General features: G+C 34.8%; 2 protein-coding genes across 2 annotated transcripts in view; one reads left to right on the top strand and one right to left on the bottom strand.

Moving 5' to 3' along the window:
- The window catches only part of LOC117109378 (membrane metallo-endopeptidase-like 1), a 38586-nt gene extending 30848 nt beyond the window's left edge, over window positions 1-7738 (top strand). Inside the window, exons 13-23 of the mRNA XM_033251689.1 lie at window positions 300-398; window positions 834-911; window positions 1908-2011; window positions 3104-3165; window positions 3627-3678; window positions 3851-3918; window positions 4588-4718; window positions 5283-5354; window positions 5984-6079; window positions 6546-6622; window positions 6896-7738. Of these exons, the coding sequence (XP_033107580.1) occupies window positions 300-398; window positions 834-911; window positions 1908-2011; window positions 3104-3165; window positions 3627-3678; window positions 3851-3918; window positions 4588-4718; window positions 5283-5354; window positions 5984-6079; window positions 6546-6622; window positions 6896-6995 (939 nt within the window). The 3' untranslated portion in view covers window positions 6996-7738. The remainder of the gene's footprint in view (window positions 1-299; window positions 399-833; window positions 912-1907; window positions 2012-3103; window positions 3166-3626; window positions 3679-3850; window positions 3919-4587; window positions 4719-5282; window positions 5355-5983; window positions 6080-6545; window positions 6623-6895) is intronic.
- A 622-nt stretch (window positions 7739-8360) lies between these two features.
- LOC117109431 (metabotropic glutamate receptor-like) overlaps window positions 8361-23039 on the bottom strand; it is a 42090-nt gene continuing 27411 nt past the window's right edge. The window contains exons 3-7 of the mRNA XM_033251787.1: window positions 14728-15043; window positions 13031-13501; window positions 11428-12675; window positions 10060-10149; window positions 8361-9390 (exon numbers count right to left, since the gene is read on the bottom strand). Of these exons, the coding sequence (XP_033107678.1) occupies window positions 9212-9390; window positions 10060-10149; window positions 11428-12675; window positions 13031-13501; window positions 14728-15043 (2304 nt within the window). The 3' untranslated portion in view covers window positions 8361-9211. The remainder of the gene's footprint in view (window positions 9391-10059; window positions 10150-11427; window positions 12676-13030; window positions 13502-14727; window positions 15044-23039) is intronic.

Genomic DNA, 23039 nt, shown 5'->3' with positions numbered 1-23039 from the left:
TATATATTATCCCTATATTATGTATATACGTGCGAGTACCACATTCAAGAAGGACTAGTGTCGTCTCAGCTGTTTATCATATTTTTACCTGTTGTCTATAAAGTGCACTTTCTGTCATCCATCAGTTTATGTTTCATCCATCGTCAACTGGTCAACTCTAAATGGAAAAATTGCATACTTTCATCCAATAAAACATACCAATAGCAACTGTGCAATAAATGAAATTAAAATTTGTCATTAATGGTATTTTTGATTTCATCGACATTAGCTATTTTGTCTCTATGATTATTTGCTTGCAGGCTGACGAAATGATTGCCGATTTAAGAGACTCACTTGAGGAACTGATAAACAACACTCACTGGATGGATGATTACACAAAAGCAAATGCATTAGAAAAGGTGAATGTTATAAGCCAATTTGTAGTTTGAACTGCGCATGCCTGTATCCAAGGTCAATCGACGTAAACCTATGTTGTGTGAATGTTTGTTTATGTTTAATGACCTTGATACGGGCATGCGCACTCAAATTGGTATGTGTTAATAAGGATGATGATGATACTGATTGAGATACTGATTGTGATGATGAATATGATGATGATGATGATGATGGTAATGATGAACTGAAGCTGTAGATTGGTCGGAAAGGTGCACTTTGTTAAATTCTGAGAAAAAACCTATTATAAAATCCAGTTATAAATTCTAATTATACGAAAGGTAATTATCATTAGTCTGTTTATTAGCTAAGAAATTATTTCATCTTTCCACTGTTTAATCGAAAGCGTACAAACATATTTTCACTCAGTATGATTGTTTTCAAATATATCTGTATTGCAGGCGAAGTCAATACGGCAGATGGTTGGCTACGATAAAGATATGGTTGATGTTGATAAAATCAATAAGTTATACGAAAGGGTAAGGACATTTTTGCAGTTATAATTGTCTGCAGGTTAAAAAAGTGACACCCTGTCATTGTAACTTTTTATAATTATATTGAAGACGAGGTTAGGACAAAATTTGATTTTCTCACAGTGGTAGGGCTTGATGTGGATTGGCTCACAATGGTGAAGCTTGATCTTGATTGGCTGGCAGTTGTGGAGACTGATGCTGATTGACTGACAACTAAACAATAGGCGTATTGTGTCTATTTTGGATGTCAAGGGGTGGTGAGATTTCCCAAGCTAGGGCCGATTACAGAAGGGTACAATGATACAGATGGTACAGTGTCATACGTTAAAATCTCAATGCGTTTTTATGTGCATCTGAATTGCCGTGAAATAATTTTGGACTTTTTCTTCCAACAAACCTTATTTTGTTTGTGAGATTGTAGACTATTGATAACTTCTGATTTCTCCTCAATTGCCTTCTGTTGTTCGAACCCAATGTGGAGATCGTGTTTTGTTATACATAATAGGCCAAACTTTCACATCAACCACATGAATACCTGGTTGACTGGTGTTTTGGGTTTCTAATGCGGATAAATTTTGATGGGGGCATTAGAAGTAAATACCTGGATTTCAGCTTGGTGTAATTTGGCGCCTCTGGTATTATTATATCATTATTTCCAGTATCAGATTTGTCCTTTCTGATATTCTTATACCTGATGTTATCTAATAATATTCTTATATTACATTTGTATTAGTTGTCAGTTGGTTTGTAACCAACGGCTTACTGATTTTGACATATATATTTCTAGAGAGAAAGAGAGAGAGGGAGAGATGATCACTGATGTTACCTGTATTACAATATCCATCGTTTGTGTAACTACATGTCTGTGCCTGTCATTACAAGTCGTCCTGTATAGTACATTATATGACCGACAATAGTATTATTATTATAATTATTCATCATCTTTACCGTTTTATTATTGATGTTGTTTTTAATAATTATATTATATGTTTATCAATTTAGATATCCATCGATTCTGAGAACTACTTTGAAAATATAATAGGCGCATACGAAGAAAATGCGTATCAAAACATGATCAATCTTCGAAAACCAATCGACAAATATAAGTAAGTGTGTAAAGTAATTCCCAAATACTTTTAGTTTATTTAAAAAAAGTTTGATAAGAATAACCCTACATTTTCGTTTAAAATGTAGTTTTGGAATCTCGCTTTTGTGTGTACTATCCCATGGTTGGGGGAGGCTGTACTGTAGACTCTTAGCTGTCGTCTCATGTTTGTTTATTTTTTTAATATTTTATACTCAAAGTCATGCAAAAGGGATAAAAAATAGTATTGCAGAAATTCACGTGCAAAGAAAGGCCATAAAAAAAAACAAACAAAGGAAACATCAAAAAAGGTAAAAATAAATCAGACATTTCACAAAACATAAACGAAAGGAAAAGCAAGACACTGTTGTTCACATCAAAAAACAAAAAGAAAAAAAATCCCCAATCAGACTAGGAACTATATCAAAAACAGAAAAAAAAGAAAGTAACTCCGATTGGAGGAATGGTGGGATGCGTCATAAGCTAAAGGTAGAAATGAACAGTCGTCCAAACTAAGCCTACGAAATATGATGTTATGCATAGATAAGACATGTGCTAGAAGGAACTAAAAGTCAACCGTCTGTTACTTGTACAGTTATTCAAGTGAATTGCACTTGAATGTGTGGATGGTTATGAGTTTGCAAGTACGGGGGGTACACCCAACATTCAAACCTTGCCGCCGCTTATGGCACTGCGTTGAGGTCATAAGCACGAATTTCCACAAAATTTGTCCCACTAGTACATCTGATATCCAATACATTAAATAGCACTTTTAATGCTAACCACGTCTGGATCCATAACCACATTTATTTATTTTATTTATTATCCCGTCCAACAGCAAATACAAAATTCACCACTTTCTGGCGGGAACACAAACGATAAACGGATAGGCTACATAAATATTGTAAAATTGTAGAATACAAATACTATTGTGAGTATGCGCATTTAACACATTAACTTTCAAACTTGTCAACAAAGGAATAACATTTTAGCATAAATAGTATTTAGTTTATGTAGAGAGTTATACTCGAACACTTTTAAAACATTACGAGATTTTGTTAATTTAACAATAGCTTCGATTTAATTATATTGTAAAATTTATTTAATTTCCCAGATGGCCAGGAAAAACAGTTATAATTGTGAATGCGTTTTATGCACACACACGTAATTTGATTGGTAAGTACTATAATTTCAATTTACCATTTGCCTGTTTAGTCATTTCGTCATCATAAATTGTAATTATCTTCAGCTTCCATCCTGTATCTGGTTGTGATGCAGCGTGAGGATTCAGACTATCATAACGCACAGTGCCTATGCTGGATACGTTATGAACACTCGATTAACTATCGCTTCAGCAGTGCAATTATGCGGTATAACATTATATAATACTGTACTCGCACGTTGATGTACTACCGTGTGGACGCTCGTTTGGGTTAACGCGAGCGCATGTTTGTACGTCTGTTGTAAATTTACTTCAGACGGAAGACCGACCGAGCATGACTAGACTAGGTATATATTTACAGCTCATGGGCGTGTATTTGTCTAGCTGAATAAGCCTAATACAATTTCCTTGTAAACATAAATAGATTACAATTAAGTTACTAAAAGATTGAAATTTCTTTTTGTCTTTCTTACAGTTTTTCCAGCTGGTATCCTACAGTCACCGTTCTACTCCACGAAGTCTACGCAGTAAGTATGGAAAACATCCGCCCTTTTTATAACCTGTTATGGTAGGCGAATCAAATTGACAAAAACAGTCACGTTAAGAGGGATTTTACATTCAATTCGTGAATGTGAATACAAAATAACCCTGCTATCAATTCACTCACCGGAGCTTCATTATAATATTTTTTTGTTATAGGTCGATGAATTATGGAGGAATAGGCGTAGTGATTGGACATGAGTTGACGCATGGATTCGATAATAGAGGTAGGTAATTGATAGATGCTGTGTTTTTACAACAAGTGTCTATTCGCTAATTAACCTACAAATCGACTTGAACAAACATGTTTAATGTTCTCTATGTAACCGTTTCCTTTTATTTACCTAGATCTGACTTAGATAATGATTTTATAAACTTTGTCTGTCTTTTTGTAGTAATTTTATTGTACTGTATAATAGAGTCCTACTTATTTTTTTTCTTTATTTCTTTATTGTATCACGTAAAGAATGATGAAAATTACAAAATTTAAACAGTCAAAATACGCATTACACGTCTTGAAAAATTGAAATATCAAATAGAACAAAAATTTAAAAAATATAATCAAGTTCAAAATTTAATATAACAGAAAAATTGGCTGAAAATAAGTTCAAAAGGTTATAGTATATTTACAATTTACAGTTAGAAAGAATAAAAGAGTAAATACAATTTACAAAATTAAAAAAAAAATAATTTCATTGCACATTCAGACTAATTAAATTTAGGTATATATATAAGTATCGAAAAAAAAATAGAAAAAATTAAAAAAGAACACTTTAATTGAATAAAAATAGAATTTACAATTTACAGTTACCGTTTCGTTTCTGTTAAATAATTGTATATTTTAAGAGAAAAAAAAATCATAAAACCAAAATGGCAGTATCATGATTATTACGCAGGTAGGCAGTTCAACCAGGACGGCAACCTTAAGGTGTGGTGGTCTAATTCTTCGATAAAGGCTTACATAGAGAAAGCTGAATGCTTCGTAGAGCAATATTCAAACTACACCGTAAAAACGGCTAGTAAGAAAGTAAGTTGAGTTCTACCATGATGCATTACATCAAATTTGCTAACCATTTGTTTGCCTCCCTATTTTAATTGGTACAATACAATGGTGTAACAAAGTACGGTGTCATGTGGTCAAACACTTTTTTCGATGAACTTATGGATATCTGTTTATTAATGTGACAGCTTTTCTTGACCCTCCCAGAGAAATGCGTCAAAAGAGGAGAGATGAGAATATATAAAGTAAAAACAGTACTATTTTCGACGTCGTCTTAATCATCATCTGAATTGTATACCGTCTGTTAGATGATTATCATTATATCATTATATGTGATTGGTAATGATGATAATGATGATGATGATGATGATGACGGCGACAACGACGATAACGATGATAATTATGATGATAAGGATGATGATGATGATAATGATGAATGAAGAAGAAGAAGAAGAACAAGAAGATGATGATGATGATGATGATGATCAACGATGATAATGATCAATTAAAATGATGGTGATGATGGTGATTATATTGTTGATGATGACGACCATGACGATGATGTGTATTTCTGTTCTCCAAATTTGACAGATACCAATAGATGGCCGGCAGACATTAGGCGAAAACATTGCTGATAACGGTGGTTTAAAGGAATCATATATGGTAAGAAATTGATAAATATACATAACATTTATATTAACATGAAAATTTAAAAAGTAATATTAAATTCAGTATTTTAATTATTCGTATATTTCGGACGGCAGACTTAGATTCGAATTTTCAAATTGACTGATTGAAAATTGATACTATATTGGTTGGTCATATTTTTATTATTTTTTTTAAGGCCAGAATAGTTTCCATATTTTCATATGAATATCGACTCATCAGTTGATTGCGTCTTGTAATTCCAAGAATGCTTATTAGTTGAAGCAAATATATACTAAATAAAACGTAAATAATACACACAAATTCGGTACCGAATATATCGCCCTCTCTAGTGTATACTGAACGCGTTTTGACATTGAGGTCAGTATTATCATATGGTTCCCGTATCTATGATAACGTCCTGTGTTTTTCAACTGAGTAAAATTTTCTTGATTTGCAAATTGTTATTCAATTTGAATTACTTGAATTATATGAAAGGTACTTAAATGCATATTTTTCAACAAATATAACCAATTCAAAACAAATATTTATTGGTCGAGCAAATACATCACAATCGTGGAACCGAATATTTCACATGAGACTGTACGCGTTAAATATTATATTGATTTTATTGTATCCAAATCTAGGCTTACCGAAAATGGGTTGAAAAAAACGGAGAAGAGGAACGGTTGCCTGGATTGGATCTTAGTCATGACCAAATTTTTTTCCTAAATTTTGGGCAAGTAAGTAAGAAGCTGTTTCACAAACTACAATCGCCTATACATTGTTCACTGCCTTTTTTTTAAGGCCGGGCACACATGCGCCGTACTTGTCGCATTGCGTTCTTCGTGGAAGATTGTGACCGGCTTTAAGAGAGCGCTAGTGTGACGTGTCAACGAAATCTTGTTTGACAAAAGCTTCATGGGAAAAAAGCTTTGCTTATTTTGAATGACCCTTTCTATTTCAATTAATAATTTCTGATCTTATATTTATGCCATGTTACTTTTTTACTGCCACTACATTGTTTTTCAATTTGAATTTGAAAAAAGCTATCTACTTGATACTTGATTAAGTGAATATTTGCCTTTTAGGAATTAAGGCTACTTGTAGCTTTACGTTAAGCATGTTATATAAATTTTAAGCATATGAACGAAATTGTTAGCCTACTTACTGAATATTTAACCTGAATTTATATTATTACTTTTAAAGATCTGGTGCAGCAAAGCCAAAGAGGAGGAGATCATCCACCAGATTAGTGTCGCAGATCACGCATACGCAGATTATAGGTAAATTATACATTTTAAAATTTTACTGCATAAATCAATTCTGGAATCCGCTACTTTGATAAAGACGTATACTCTATTTATTCAACTTTTGGCACAAGTTTCAAGGATATGCCTGACAGCAAACTTAACCACTTTATTTTTCTAAATTGCCCTGTCAAAAAGTTCTACATATATTCTCGTTATGGGGCTTAGGAAGTGGAGATGATTTTGGTCTGAGAAAAAAAAAATGTAATGCAGTATACTCATATTTGTTATTGTGTTTATTTTTTAAAGAGTTATTGGCAGTGTTTCTAACTCTGAGGCTTTCGCAAAAGCATATAACTGCCCGGTAGGAAGTCCTATGAATCCGAAGAAAAAGTGTGCTGTGTGGTGAAAGTGTTTTTACAGAAGTTGAAGCCAAATCAACGTTAACTTGCCGTTCATATAAGGCCTGCGAAAACAGTGACACGTACGTCTAATGGATAGCAAGACAAACGCACTTGCGTGCACGAGTTGGTTGCACATATAACACTCTTTCTACCTTGAACGACATGGCCCGGCTACGCAAAGTTAGTACGGTAGTGTACGCCTGTCAATTTCGCACAATAAACTCTTTCTGTAAATAATATCATGTATTTTTTTTAACGAGGGTGCCACAAATACTAACGTCTATTAGAATTACCTTATTTGGCGCCAGATTAGAAAATATTGAAATAGAAGTAAACGTATGTAGAAATTGTAAGTTTCAGGAATATTGAATGTATACATATTCATAATCACACATCCAGGGTCAAATGTCAACTCGAAGGCGAATAGATTTGTTGGGTATTTATAGACCACGGGTCGTAGGTTGCTGTGATTAGACATAACCGTTAATGAAATTATTTTCGTTATATAATTTTATTGTGTATATTTCGTCTGCTCTATTGTAACGTTAGATGTATTTATGTTGAAGAGAAAATAGACTTGCAGTATTATTCTCCAAGTAGTATCAGCGCTTCTACCGTATTAGGTAGATTATATTGGTAATTGTTTCTATTGTCGTAAATGTTATTTTGTATTAATTATACAGTATATAAACTGGTATACGATTGATATTCGTATTTTGGCATTTTAATATTAAATATTTAAGAAATAGTTTTCTGTAGTTTGTGTTATGTGATTATTGTTTATTTATATATATTGTCTTTTATAATGTAATACAAATATTGACGCGACATTGCGCAACCCCTCATTTATTGATAATATTAACTGTGTTTACAATTAATATAATTATACAATCACAAAAAATGAAAATAAAATAACTATAACTCAATAACAATAGCACTAGCAAAATACAATAACAGTAATAATATATTATATATATATAAACTGTATATATATAGGCCTATATATATATATATATATATATATATATATATATATATTGGCCAATGATAATATATTGATAACGCCACTGATATTGATAATGATATTGATATTGACAAAGGTATTGATATTGATAATAATATTATAGATGACAAATTTTCGGTTTTGTAAAGCTAAAATGGAAACTCACTCAGAACGTTTCGATCCCTATCAGAGATCTTTATCAACTGACAACTGATAATAATATTGGTATTATTATTGATAATGATATTGTTATTGATAATGATACTAATGTTAATCATTATTGTTATGTCAATGACAGCAATGACGACGACTATGATGATAACAACATGAAACTTTATCAATGGCGTAATGAGTTAAAGTTCAAAGCTTAAGTTAATGTTCAGCGAACTTTATTGTTCAGAGCTACAAAAATGAATAGGCCTATTATATACAAACAATTTTGATTACAATGTAGCTGTTTAGCAATATAAATAATGGTTATTGTAAAATTGTTATAAATATTTCAACAATAGATTTTACAACAGCTTTTTATCAAAGAACATTTTCACAACAATTTAATCAAAAACTTATACAGGCCTATATAAATAAGTTTACTTTTAACCCTGCCATTTTCCGGTTTTTTGTGTTCTCTGATCACAGAAACACTATCCATGGATGCAAATACTACTTAAAAACATAGTTTTAAGCTTCAATAATGTCAATTCAAAAAATATCTAATTAATTTATTGTAGGCTCAATTCTGGCGTAATTTACAATAGGCTTTTTTAATGTTATGAAAACATAGTTGAACCAGGTTAATTCAAACATGATCTGTACTTTCATGATTATTGGGTAAATTATAACGTACGTCGATGATATTATCATTCTTAGGTAGCAACCGTATTAACTCTGCCTATTTCAAACACACCTATTATAACGTTGTGATCAGGAGGCAAACTCGATCGATTTTTTCTATTTTAGAAAATGTAGTGAAGTTACTTACGTACGGCATCTTACATAATAATATCTTATTGTTCTTAAATGTTCTTATGATGGCAAGCCTAGCCTATCTTTAAACTGTAATATCAAACTTTCAATAATGGTTTGACGAATGTGCAAAGTATATTTATTGCCGGGAATGAATTAATGCGGAGACCACAACGATACAATATACTCATATAATTGTAATAAAATCACAATATAAATTTAAGCCTAAATGATTATTTTTTATGATCTGAACTAATTGTCGGTTGCACTCAACATCGGTGTCTGTTGGTCGTTGGTAGTGTTGTCAACGATTCCGCTGTCGTCCTCTCGGTGTACTTCTGCGATAACTTCAGCCTCTCCGTTTGCGGTGTCTGTTGGATTTGGCTGTGCTTCCGTCTCCGCTGCCGCTGCTGCCGCTGCTGCGCGTTGTACTGGAATGATAAATAACAATTAATAGTAGGCATATATAGGCCTACTCTTTTTTTTAATGTTATTCTGTCACAAGCTGACGTCATAATTAATTTCAAGTCCTTATTTTTCTCTTGAAAATTTAACCATCCTGAATTCTATAAGGTCGATTGTTTATGATGCTGCACGTAACTATAACTCAACGCGAGCTCTCAATTATAATGTCTTGCGGATGCGGATTAGGAATAACTTTTTAAAAACATTCAATATAATAGAAAAATGCAATACATTAGAAATAATGATAAATATTGAATTGCGCACATGGAGAATCAAATAAGTTATCAATTTTCAAAGTCTTAGATCGAAAAAAAATCTAAGAGAATACGGACAGAGTATAAAATGGCATCATTTAAACATCCGTTATTGGTAAAACTTTGGTTTCTACCTTTAAGTTTAGTTGAAATATTAAATTTATAAAATAATACAAAACAGCTGGATGTTTTTCCAAATTCGTTATATTCACGTAGAATTAAACATTTAAAGGACGTAAAAAGGAAGTGTGTTTGGCCTACATATAGGCCTACATATTTACGTATTATATTACTGTAGTATTACAGAACCGTTTGGAACAAATAACGCGGAACGTATGTTCTCGCGATGCATCACGAGAACCCTCACTCTGTTCAACTTACATTCAAGTTTCTTAGCGGCTAGAACTACCATAGCTAGTGACGGTTTCTTGCCACTGGTCATTAAATCTGACGACGCCTTATCGCCCATATCTGAGGAAATAGATGCAAGTTAGAAAGCGGTAAAAAATCAGTCAATTATCATTCAATCTCCCTTGAATCATGCACATTAATGTACAGTAAATCTAAATTCCTTGCTTGTATTAGGCTAAAATAGTTGAGTTGCCTAAATCAAATTAGTAAGAAATATATTTTAATAGTAGAAGGTAATTCTAATACAATATCCAATGAAAACCATCAAACACTTATTGATTTCCAAATAAAACAGCATCTGCAATACTCTATATATGAGATAAAACAAATAATATGGGGCTTTACCGAAGATATGTCACCAGTTATCTTCAATTAGATCTTTAAATATGAAGATCAATTAACAGGAACAGAAAGCATTATGACAGTACTTCCAAAAAAACTTGATCTTATCAAATGTTAAAATTATATTTGTATTATTAGGTTGCCATTGAATTGTCAATGTACTGTTTAATATAATTTGTATGTGGTAAAAAAAAACAATAAAACAAAACAATATAGAGGCATAGTCATGTTGCCAAAAGCTCAGAGGAGAACAATTTGACTCTACTTTCAAGTTATAGAAGAGAATAACAACTTAACAAACAGTTACCTTTGAGAAAAGCTGAGAATGGAAGACCTGATCGTATATCACAGTCGTCCACTTCCAAAAAGTATTCGAAAATATAGAAAGAGTTTATAACATTATGGAAAAATTTGGAGTAACAAAACAGGTAATCACGTGGTGGTAGAGAGTGTGCCCTAATCTGATTGGTTCTTCTTCGCTGTATAAATATTCATTTTATTATACTGATGGTACACATGGTAGTTGTTTACTTGAGAAGAAATAAGAATATTCTTCCTCCGTATTTCTGCCAGAAAGACCACATCTGTCCGCACATGTCTAACTCGTGCCATGAGGCCTTCAAAAACTTACCATGTGTTTAGAAAGAGGGAGACAGATAGACAGACAGATAGAGGCAGACAGAAAAGAAGATGGACGGATGTTATTAGGACATTTAGGGGAATATTTTGGAAGAGAGCTGCACAAAGAAGAGAAAATGGCAAATCAATAAAGAGTTTTTCCTACTGCAGGTGGAGGTAAACAGGAGAGATACAGTTAAAATAATCTGCCGCCAAAACCTATCCGACATTTACGAGTTATAGGTGGATTCACTGCTTGTAGTTAACTATTTTGTTGTTGTTGCTATTACTATTGCTGTTATTTTTATTCTATACTAGAAAATCCTGGTAACGTAACATGTTCGTAAGAACAAAGTCAATTAACAGTAGGCTACTTACGCTGTGCTTGTACAGACTTGACGATGTCTTTGAATGTCCGTGTTCTTGCTCCATTTGACGATCCCATAATGCTACGTTTTGTGTTTTTCTCTGGTCTAAATAAAATAATGAAGATTTTTGGTGCAAATAAAAAAATGAAGGCAACCGTAGCACTTAGCGCAAGTGCAACGTTGAGGGCAGTCTGACGTAACGGCATGTTCTGCGTAATGAAATAGACAGGTATGAATGATAACCAAATGATGCACGTTATATAAGCCGTGAAACCAATGAACTTTGTTTCGTTGAAACCCGACGGGCATTTTCTTGTTTTGAATGCATAAAAAACGCAAACAAGAAGGAGAAAAGCCGGATAAATCAACACAATCATAAAGGAAGAGTCGGTTAAAACACCACATACTAACTGCAACCGGAGGTCAGTCGGTTGATGGTACACCGTCTGCGGCGGTTTAATGATTAACCAGACGATAATAATGACGAGCTGTATTCCAAACAGTAGGAGACAGAGAGCAACCTGAGATGCAGGACTTATGCAATGCGTGGTCTTCATTGCCCCTCGTCTTGAGCGATTGAATATACGAGAGATCCTGTTCGTCTTAATCAGAATTGCAGCGAAACACAACGTGTAACTGGAACCGATTCCCAAACGTATTAGCGTACATATACCTGCTGTCGGTCTGTTTGATCCTATTAACCCATTCAGATAGGCCAGAAAAATTCCCCATAACAACAGATAACTTAACTCTTTCCCAGAAGCCTTTACGATTGGTGTATCGCGATACTTTAACAAAATGGCCGCCGTCGCTACAACAACGATCATGCCAATAAAGGACACAAGTGACACACCAGCTCCCCATTTATTATACAACGTCATAGTTTCAATTGGAATGTCGTAACATTCGGTTTTGTTAGCGTTCGGTCTTTGTTTAGGAGAACATTTTTTACACCTGCGTCCAGGTGTCAGATATTGAAGTACTGTACACTTTCGACACACCCAACAGCACCGACTGTTCTCATCATCTCGGATCAGTTCTTCATTTGCTGCACAGGATTCTGCGCAAACTGAATTTGGAAATTTAATATTTGGACTTTTAAAAACAAGATTGTTTTCAAATAACGTCAAGGTATTGTTTTTATAAACGCCTACGTCTATCCACTTGTATGTCCCATTGGAACGAAACTGACGAATCAAGTATTTTGCAGAATGAATAGTCCCTTTATCGTTGAACTCAATTTGGTTACCGCTCATCCCTGTGAAGCAATAACAAAAGAAAATATACTTTAGAAATGGATTTTGCTGACTTCCTAAATAATCTTTGTTATGCTAAGGCCTAAAATAAAACCGCAAAACTAAAATGAAACTTTGAATCTTTACGTACGCAGTAGTACGGAAGCTTATAGGTTCCATCTAGATGTCTAGATAATTATCTCGTCATGTCTACATCCTTTAGAAGAGATGATTAGATGACGAGATTCTGGATCTCGTCATGTGTACATCCTTTAGAAAAGATGATTAGATGACAAGATCCTGGATCTCGTCATCTGAACATCTGGAAGGTCACTTTAGGCTTCAATACGGTATACATAAAGTTTGTAATAAACTTACCTTTAAATGAGACCTCTGCCATGTTCTTTGCGAATAACTCTCTTGCCTCTCTATCCATTAATAACGATGTCGGAAGTTTCGTCACGTTATATTTCTTCATCATATTTTGAAGAGCATGTGCAAAACTGTAAACTGAGTCGATGATAAATGGAACTTTCTGCGACATGGAGCTTACTAACTCCTTTGCATCATTGGTGTGATTAATACCGTACTTGGTTGTTCCTGCCATTGCTAACGTGTGCACATTCTCTGTATTTCTTAGAAACTCAGATACAAATTCTCTCTCAAATGTCACGCTTGACTGAGTCCAATGCGAGAATAGAAAAGCGCCCTCAATCTCATGTGGATAATATTCATCTGCTTGATTGTAACTTAGTAACCAGACGAAACGTTCACTGAGCTCGGGCTCCCTCTTACGTACACTCTCAAATAACATGTCCATCTCCTTCCTCTTTGCGTACACAATCACAACTGGAAAAAAATAAAAACAAATAGGCTTAGGCAGATAAAGAACATAATTTTCATATTTATTGAATAAAGGTAAGATCCACCTGACACTAAAATTTGCTACCATTTTGGATTTGGAAGATGAGCGTTGCCTTACCAGTTTTCAGATTTCACGATCTGGAATTCGTTGTGTGTACTATATCTTATTAAATTGTGTTTGGATGACGAATACAGCCAAGTGAATTCAAAAATATTCAGTGACAGAGCACGAGTGGAAACAGGGTTCATGACCTATAGTAGGTGGTCGTAACAATTAACATTAACATCTTGTCATTAGGCTGGTAGACAATATTAACAAATGTGACATTATATTCCAAGATAGGATTCCCCATTTTGTATATATTTTTCCTACAAAGGTGGACTATTCTTGAAGTAATGGTTACATAGTTTTTCATTGGCAGCATACCGTTACGCTTAATGTGTAGGTATATAGAAGAAAAGCAAACTACAAATAACGGTAGTAACCATTTCTCCTGTGCAATAATACCACGCATAGTATCACTCATCGTAAATTTCTGGTTATGCTTCCAGATTAGGTCTTCCTAAAATATGCATGCATCTATTAATTTATGCAATATTCCTCATAATGAAATTCTGTTTTAGTATCCGGCCACGATACTATTTTCGGCGCAAAACAGCTGTTAAAATTTTTATAACATTCTTGTATCTTTCGTTTCTTCAAATTCAATATTGTTACAATACTATTAATAAAAAATAATTATTATATCTTTTTATCATAATGTCTTTCTATTCATTACATGTGTCCCTCCAAATAAGCAACCGTTCAATTAAAGAACACCTTTAATTAAAGATCACTTTTCTTCAGTCCCATAATATCGTGCCTCTCCTGTTCTCTAATTCCTCCATGCTCTAATTAAAGACAAAATAATAGAGATTTGACGGACGCAACCTTGTCTAATTAATAACCGCTTAAAAATAAACAGTTTTAAAGTATTTTTCTTTAATAAATGTTGTTATATGTCAGCATCAAAGGCTGAAGTTGTGAATAAAGTGAGTTTTTTTATTTATTTAATATTCAACATTTTACACAGAATTGGCACTTCACAAAGCACAGCCTTATGTACAAGGTACCAATACGGTTTTGTATTGAAAGAGGTTTCATAATTAATTGAAAACTCCTTATAGGATTCTTTTAACATTATTTTAGGCACATTGTATACCTACCATACCTTTAGCCTTCTTAGCTTCGCTCAATTTTGCGGCAATTCGATGAAACTCGTCTTCGGTAGCCATTTTTGTATCATAAGAAAACTTCTTTACTTCAGCAAGGCAGATGTTATATGCGTTGGTCTGTTTCTGCAAATCCTCTAAAGCTTTGCGACCGAAACTCGAGTCCTCATACACAACAGACAAGTAGTTCCAGTTAAATTCGTTGACGAGTTGTATGATGGCGCTGTTTAGCCCCGCGTCAGATGGTACGGTGCGGAAGTGGTAGCCGTAGCGGAATCGGTTGTTGAGCTCCGAACTGGTTGCCCAATAGCTCACCTTAAAAAAGAATAGTTTAATTTGTGATACATATATTCAAAGATCAGAGCTAACTCTTGTAATGTGCGGCGTTACCATCATTAACATTATCATTCTCCGTCGTCGTTCTAATCATCAACATGCATTAGGCCTACCATCATTTATTACTAGGATTATCATTATCTTCGTCATCATCAACATCATCATCCTGTAGGGCAGTAGGGGATCTTGAACCCCTTGTTGGGGAATCTCTGGCCTCGGCACTAAGCAATGGCATCAACAGCATACTACACTTCGGCTGCTAGTATTACTATACCTCCGCCCTGTTCCTGAATACCAAGCAATACGCAGGTCGTGTATGATGGGCAATTTTATTATTTTCCGCGCCTTGAACCTGAATACCAAACAACATGCAGGTCATATGATGGGCGATTCTATTATTTTCTTTTATGCTCAAGGGTAAAAAAAAAAAGCGAATTTTCATGACCTTGACCTTTTCTTCCCAAAAGTTAATCATCTCTTTCTTAGATTATTATGTACCATTCCACTAAATTTTATGATGATATATTCCTTAGTTTTTTCGTAATCTTCCTAACGCAGACAGATAAACAGTCACAGGGGTGAATACATAAACCTCCTTGGCGGAACTTGTAATAATAATAAAACAATGTTGATGACAATTATAACAATATTACTACTAACTACTCTGATGAAGCCCAGGCAAAGGCTCACAGCGCCACCATTAGTCATTTATGCCGAGAAAAAAAAGACATTCATCAAGAAAATTAGACATAAATCGTGTGTAATAGCATTTAGTCATTACTTGACAATCCCCTGGGCGGAAGATTAATGAATAACGTGCACCAATACAACAATACTCTCATAGGTCTCATTATACAGGAAGGTTTCTTGTACATTTACCTTGCGGATTATAATACTGAAACTAATGAATAATAATATACATGGGGATTTCACTTTCATGTAAAGATTTGCTTAAAAATATTAAGAAGTATACGCAGAAATCTCATAAAAGTATAGTAAGTAATAATAATAATAATAATATTAATAATAATAACAATAACAATAACAATAACAATAACAATAATAACAATAATAATAATACTAATAATAATAATAATAATAATAATAATAATAATAATAATAATAATAATAATAATAATAATCACCAATGATGATACTGCTGATGATGACAACGATGGAAATAAATGTCAGCTTCAATACAGATTCAACATTCGTTTGGAGTCTCAATTGTCAATTATCCTAATTTGGTCTTTTCTTCCTTTAATCCCCCGTTCACATAACAAATGTCATGTGACTATAATGCATGATCTGGTCGTTAGCGAAACAGATGGCTAATGATTGTTGTGGAAAAGATAATTAATTATTTTCCTCTCGAAATATGTCTCAATCGGCCCAACTTTCGGCCCCCCTTCCGCCCCCCCCCCACCTTTTTGGACATTTCTGGATCCGCCCCTGTAATAGGCCTAGTAGGGTTCGCATTCATCAGTGGTCGACTTACTATTCCTAAAGTTGAATATCCTGTGGTGTAAAGACGGACACCTACTGCGCCCGACGGTCGTCAGCCGACGCAATTGTATAGAAAACGCAACGCCGTAACAAGTCCGAAGCGGATCACCCGTCGTCTACGCTCACTGGGAGATTCGTCGGTCGACGGTCGTACGGTGCCCGGCTGAAGGCCACTGGGGACGCGGAGGACCCAAGTGCGGTGTTTTGATGGGTTTTCAAAAATTACTATTTTGATGTTTTTTCACATGTTTTGGCCCTTATGTGGCTTCGTTCGGCCGAGTTGCAGCCTAAGTTCGGCAGAAAGAAAATGCCGATAGACATTCCCTACCGCTAAAAGGTCCGCAAAAAAGCCGCTCAAGTCCACGAATCAAACACTGTCGGGAAACTGATACCACGAGAGGTGGTCTACGAAATGTTCGATCATGCCTACTTAGTCACTGATCTTGTGCCTTTACAAAAACCAATTTCGTTTATTGGAATAGTATCATTACTCTCAAATGCGTGAAATGTAATAAATAATCATTTACAATAAATACTACAATTTGATGGCTGTTACGCCAAATGGAAATGAAGCTATCAGAGTGCTTAATGAGATTGTATAGGCCTAATGACGTACGGTAGGCATTATTGAATTGACCATCATAGTGCAGGTTCTATGGAGAACGCGATTCTATGGAGAATACGCGCGCAACGGATCGTTTTTAATGACGATCTGTTCGGACTGTTGCCGACAATCAACAGATGGCGTCGTGTCGTCTGGCGCTCACAGTGAACGGAGTTGGCTTCGTCGTGGTTCGGTCGTACGATCCAGTGAGTGCCCGGCTTAATACTTGTAATAAAATCTTCGTCGATTGGTTAGTACAATCATTCTGTAAAATGCAAATCATTAACATTTTTATCGAACTCATAAAATGTATCCCATGGGTAAATTTTGTCTACAGTCTACTTCAGGGTCCACCGCCAAGTTATTATGCTTAAGTAGGGCCGTAACTCAGTTTCAGTCAACGAGAGCATTCCTTAATTTGCATTTACTTAAATTGCGGCAGTTTCATGTGGGCGCAAGGAACAGACAGACTATGTAGGGTAAGGATGTCCAGGACGGGGCCGACTAGCACCGCTTCTTTATTAGGCCTGCACTAACCTATTAGGCCTACTTCTAGAATTATGATTATATTTGCAAAGAATTCCCATATAGTTTACAGACATCTTTTTAAATGCCTAATGACGAGCTTATGTAATTATTCAGTGCGTAGTTTGCATTGGTAGAACAATTTTGATTAAAATGTAAGTGACAGTTATACGCTAGGAATTAGAATACCGTACCATACGCCATACTAATTTCCCCCTTTCCATTGTATCTGTAGAAAGTAATTCATCATTGTTTATGTTCACAAAGGTACAACCTGCAAAGGACCTCAGGATGCATAACCGCAGGGTTATAGTTATCCTGATAATTACGCCCGACTTTTATGTTACAAGAAACTATACAATGAATTAAAAAGGCGACAGAGTCTCATTCCTCTAAATCACAGAAAGGAAGAGAGAAATATTAAATAATGATAATAATAATAATGATTTGTATGTTACAACAATTTATACAATGAACAAAAAAAGGCCAGAGCCTATGAGCATTGTAGTGACATTTATGTAACGCATATAATACCGAAGTCGCAATGAGCTAAAGCTAAAGAAAGGAAGGAAGGGGAAGATATAATTTAAACCAAAAATCAATCATAAACTAACCCTGGAACAAAATAATTCAAAAAGCCAGACAGTAAGGTGTTTGATCATAGAAGATATCTCAATGGCATGTCAGTTGCACTAGGGGAGCTCCTGTGCCCGTAACAAGCATTATTGAACCTTCTGAGGTATTTGCTAAGGTACGCTCCCACGGCTCCCACTAAACGTATGGGACAAACGCGTATTGTTGCTGAGGTCTCCAACAAATTCACTCCGAAGGTCAATTTACATGACATAATCTAGCAGAAGCCTCTAGGCCTACGTTTTACAGGAATTCGTTTTGGCAAGCGAACTCACTCATTGGTTGACATCGTTACGTGCACCGATCTGTAATAATTAATCCCCCGTCTCGGAAATTACTTTACATAAAAAAGCAATGGCGCTTATTAGTATTTAAAATATATATAATGTGCAAAAATTAGGTGTTTTTTTTAGTTCGTTGACATTTTATTTATAAATAGTGGATACTACCGGTGTCCATATTTGTGTAAGCCACAAATAGCATCATCTGGTTAAAATATACAAATGTAATACGAATGCTTTCGTAAATGAAGTTAACGCAAATATTATCAGGATCGAAAATAGTAATGAGGGAATGAAATGTTCATTTACCTTGTTTGGTAATGAAAACCTAAAGCCGAGCACGCACTGCGTCGCAAGGCGGTCTTACGGCCGTCGTACGACGAATCAAACTTCACTCCCTGTAAGCGTTAGACGACGCGACGCCACTGAACGTCAGCGGCAGGCTGAACAGATCATTATTAAAAACGACCCGTTGCGCGAGCGTCGTCGCTTTGCTTCTTCATAGAATCGCGTCAGCCGACGACCGTAGAACGCAGTGAGTGCCCGGCTTTAGAATGAGGAGCTCTGCAGATAAACCATAGTGGTTTCATGTCGATAGTTTCTTTAAACTTAGGCCTGTATGATGTTGTCATTCTATCCTTTGGATATTGTTGTACGGTTCAACAATAACAGCATAGACCTATGATGAGTGGCTTGGAGACGTGCGCGTTATTGGTCCTGTTCTAAATTTGTAAAATATGATTTTTTTTTTTTCAATTGATATTATTGTGTAAAGTTTAAATTACGTCCCGTAGTGACATCAGTCCTGTGTTGAGTGATCTGTAATGCACAAAGTAATGGAAATGACAATAACAGAGGGCAGCAAGAAGACTTGATAACCGTTAGGCCTAACAAGACATGATGATACTAATACTAATAATAATAATAATAATAATACTGTAACATCAACATCAACAACAACTAGAGCAGCAACACATAGAGAGCATATACCTCCGCCCTGTGCCTGAATACCGACCAACACGCAGGTCGCGTATATGGGGATTCCATTATTTCTGCCCTGTGCCTGAATACCGAACAATGGACGATTCCTTTATTTTCTTTTAGGTAAAAAAAAATCGAATTTCCGTGAACTTGACCTTATCCTTTTGACATTTTCTTCCAAAAATGTGATCATCTCTTTCTTCAATTATTATGTACCATTTCACTAAATTGTAGCTAGCGGTGAATATAACCTGTTTTGGCGATGGTAATAATAATAATAATAATAATAATAAAGAATGGTACGTGATAATGTCTGTAATTTACCAAACTATACGAATAAGAAACGAGTTGAAAGAAACATTTCCCAAACAGTAATTACAAGTAGACACGCTTTACAGCCTAGAAGCCTTGTTTTTATTTCATTATTTTGCCATTTTCTTCACGCGTGTAGATTATTTTCACACGTTACACGTGGTACATGTACACGCTGTGAGCATACTCAATGACGCATGTACTCGAAAGAATACAGAAAAAACTTTTCTCAATTTAAAACTACTTAATAATTGTCATGTATTCACACTGCTTGACTCTTATTTTCTTTAAAAAAAATCAATTTACAATCTAGAAAATTTGAAATCATTTTCCGTGCGGCGGAAAAAATAATAACCAGATTAGGCATAAAAACCGTACTCATATGTAAACTTAGCCACGTGCTTAATAATGTAATACTATATCGGCTAATCTAAAACCACTTGTTTCCAAAAACTGGAATACATAATTATTACGAGCACAGTAGTAATATTATATTATTAGGCTTGATATAAAGTAACTTGTCAAGTAACACTAAAACCATAATACAGCTTATGTAAAGCAAGAATTAAGGCCTGTTTATACTTCAACGATATCGATAACGATAAAAAAGCTAAAAAGCAATTGTTCATATAGAACATGAAAGAAATAAGAGAAGTTTCTACACTAGACCGATTCGATAACGATTTACCAGTTAAGCGATAACAACATATTTTGACAAATCAAATCAGATGACGTCATAATCATGGAAAAACATTAAAATCGTAGTAGTAGCAACGATTTTATCGTTTTTCCATGATTATGACGTCATCTGATTTGATTTGTTAAAATATTTTGTTATCGTATACATGATAAATCTTTATCGAATCGTCCTAATGTAAAAATTCTTTTATTTCTTTTGTTTTCTATATTGACAATCGCTTTTTAGCATTTTTATCGTTATCGTTGAAGTATAAGCAGGCCTTTATACGGAAAATGTCCAAAAGTGCTTTCTTGTTATTTAGTTCTTCGATCGCAAAAGACGTAATGATTGAATGCGCCGTCGGATAATTTTAGGTGGTCACGTTATACCGTAATAAAACTAATGATGTTATGCAAAGTGGTCTTATCTGGCTTCTTGTGCATGCACAAACCAATTAATGGCCAACACAATGAATAATCTAACTACATCACATCCAATCAAAGACTGAGTTAGCTGAGGATGTTCATATTTGCACCTGGCAAATAATGAATGTGGACTCAACCTATAACACCACCTTGCGAGAGAGCTGCTTAAAATGGTTGAGTTTGTCATCAACGCATTGTATGAAGTCGCAACACTTTACATTAGCAAGTTTGTAACTTAATACAAACTGTTAATATACGTTACAGGTCACTGTTACAAACATTATTACCACGGTGAAAGCAGAGCTATTGGAAAAGGATGGCTCTCCAAGCCACTGCACCGCCGAGAAAATCTAGAATGAATCCTTTCCTAGTAAGATCCTGTGTTCAAAATGTTTCTACTGTAATTCAAGTTAAAAAATTATATATTGTATTTACTTCTCATCTATTAAAAAATGGGTCTTATCCCGTTTGTCTGGACAATCAACTGAAGGGGGAATTGCCTTAATCGCATTCTTTTAGCACTCCTTTTAGTGCACTTAGTACTCCAGTGGCGGATCCAGGAATTTTGAAATAGAGTGGGGGGAGGGGGCAAGGAGGGACTTTGACAGATGGAGAGTCTATAACATCTTAGCCCCACCATGGTTGGGGCTGAGGTGACATTTACGATTATGGCACCTCTTGATGGCCGGAAATAGCACTCTCAGACTTAAAATTTGAAAATAATTTTCTTTTTTTCTTCATTTTTTTTACAATTTTGAAAAATTTAGGGGGTCCCGTGCCGACTGGGCCACCCTTGAATCAGAATCCGCCACTGCTCTCAAAATCTAGCAGCGGTCCAATAGGTACACACAGTATTTCGTGGATGCTGTTGGCTTGAGGTGAACAATTTATTGATATGGCACCTCTTGGAAATGACATTACTCATACTTTAAGCCGGGCACTCACTAAGCCCGACGGTGTCGGCCTACGCAATTCTATGAAGAACACAACGCAACGCAAAGCAACGGATCGTTTTAAATGACGATTATCATCCGTTCGGACTAACACTGACAATCAGCATTGCGTCGCCTAGCGCTTACAAGGAGCGAGGGTCGTCATACGACGCTGTGAGTGCCCGGCCTTGCAGATGTTTCTTTGGCATCGAAAAATAAAATGTTCTGGTCGATTCTGTTCAGGTTTGATTAATTCGCAACAAAATCAGACAATATTGATTATTCACACAATTTGTTTTAATTTCTGATATCTCGCGTCCCAAATTGTTTGAACCCAGGGGTTGAGGATCAAGGATCTAGAGGCCTTAGGATGCGATAATTAATAGTGAATCTGAGAAGGTCAGTATTTTTTCCATTTCCATTGGTTTTAGTTTGATAAAAAAAAAAGTGAATAAAAATCCAGAAACGACTGCTTTTGTAATTGAAATATGGCGCTGCCAGCTCCTCTCCTAAGATTGATAATTTTATATATTCTCAAGCGAGGTAAATTGGTGGTTTGAAAATGGATCGGGGCTGCTGTGATTGATAACCTACTAAAAGCACTCTAGATGTCGAAAGAAAGCCGAAGCAAAGCTGCATTAAGCGTGACAACTTTATATCTAGGCGAGTTATTTTAATAAACGGCTTGTTAGAAAGTGAAGTAGTAGGATGCGCGTCTGTACAATAACATAAGCCAATGGTGTTTAGTGAAGAAATATTTAGAATTTTGAATCACTTAGCATACAAGTTATATTTATACTATTTTTATATATAAATATAAGCCTATGCATCAACACGATAAATCATATCTGCATAATATTAGCCTATATTAATATAACTATATATCAATTTAAAATTATACAGTATCAGTTTTAATATATATATATATATTATATATATATAGCCTATATATATATTTATATATAATATTCAAATTAGGTTGCTGCGTACCACCATAAACACAATGTAAACAAATAACTAATTTGATAATAACAACAATATTAAATCGATGAATGTTATGAAAGAGTCATTCCTATTCGTGCCCTGTTATTATTATT

Source organism: Anneissia japonica, unplaced genomic scaffold, assembly GCF_011630105.1.
Source record: "Anneissia japonica isolate Jap-2015-1 unplaced genomic scaffold, ASM1163010v1 scaffold287719_len1884721_cov185, whole genome shotgun sequence".
Lineage (NCBI taxonomy): Eukaryota > Metazoa > Echinodermata > Crinoidea > Comatulida > Comatulidae > Anneissia > Anneissia japonica.
The sequence above is the reverse complement of the archived record's forward strand: the minus strand, read 5'-3'. Positions and strand labels throughout refer to the sequence as shown.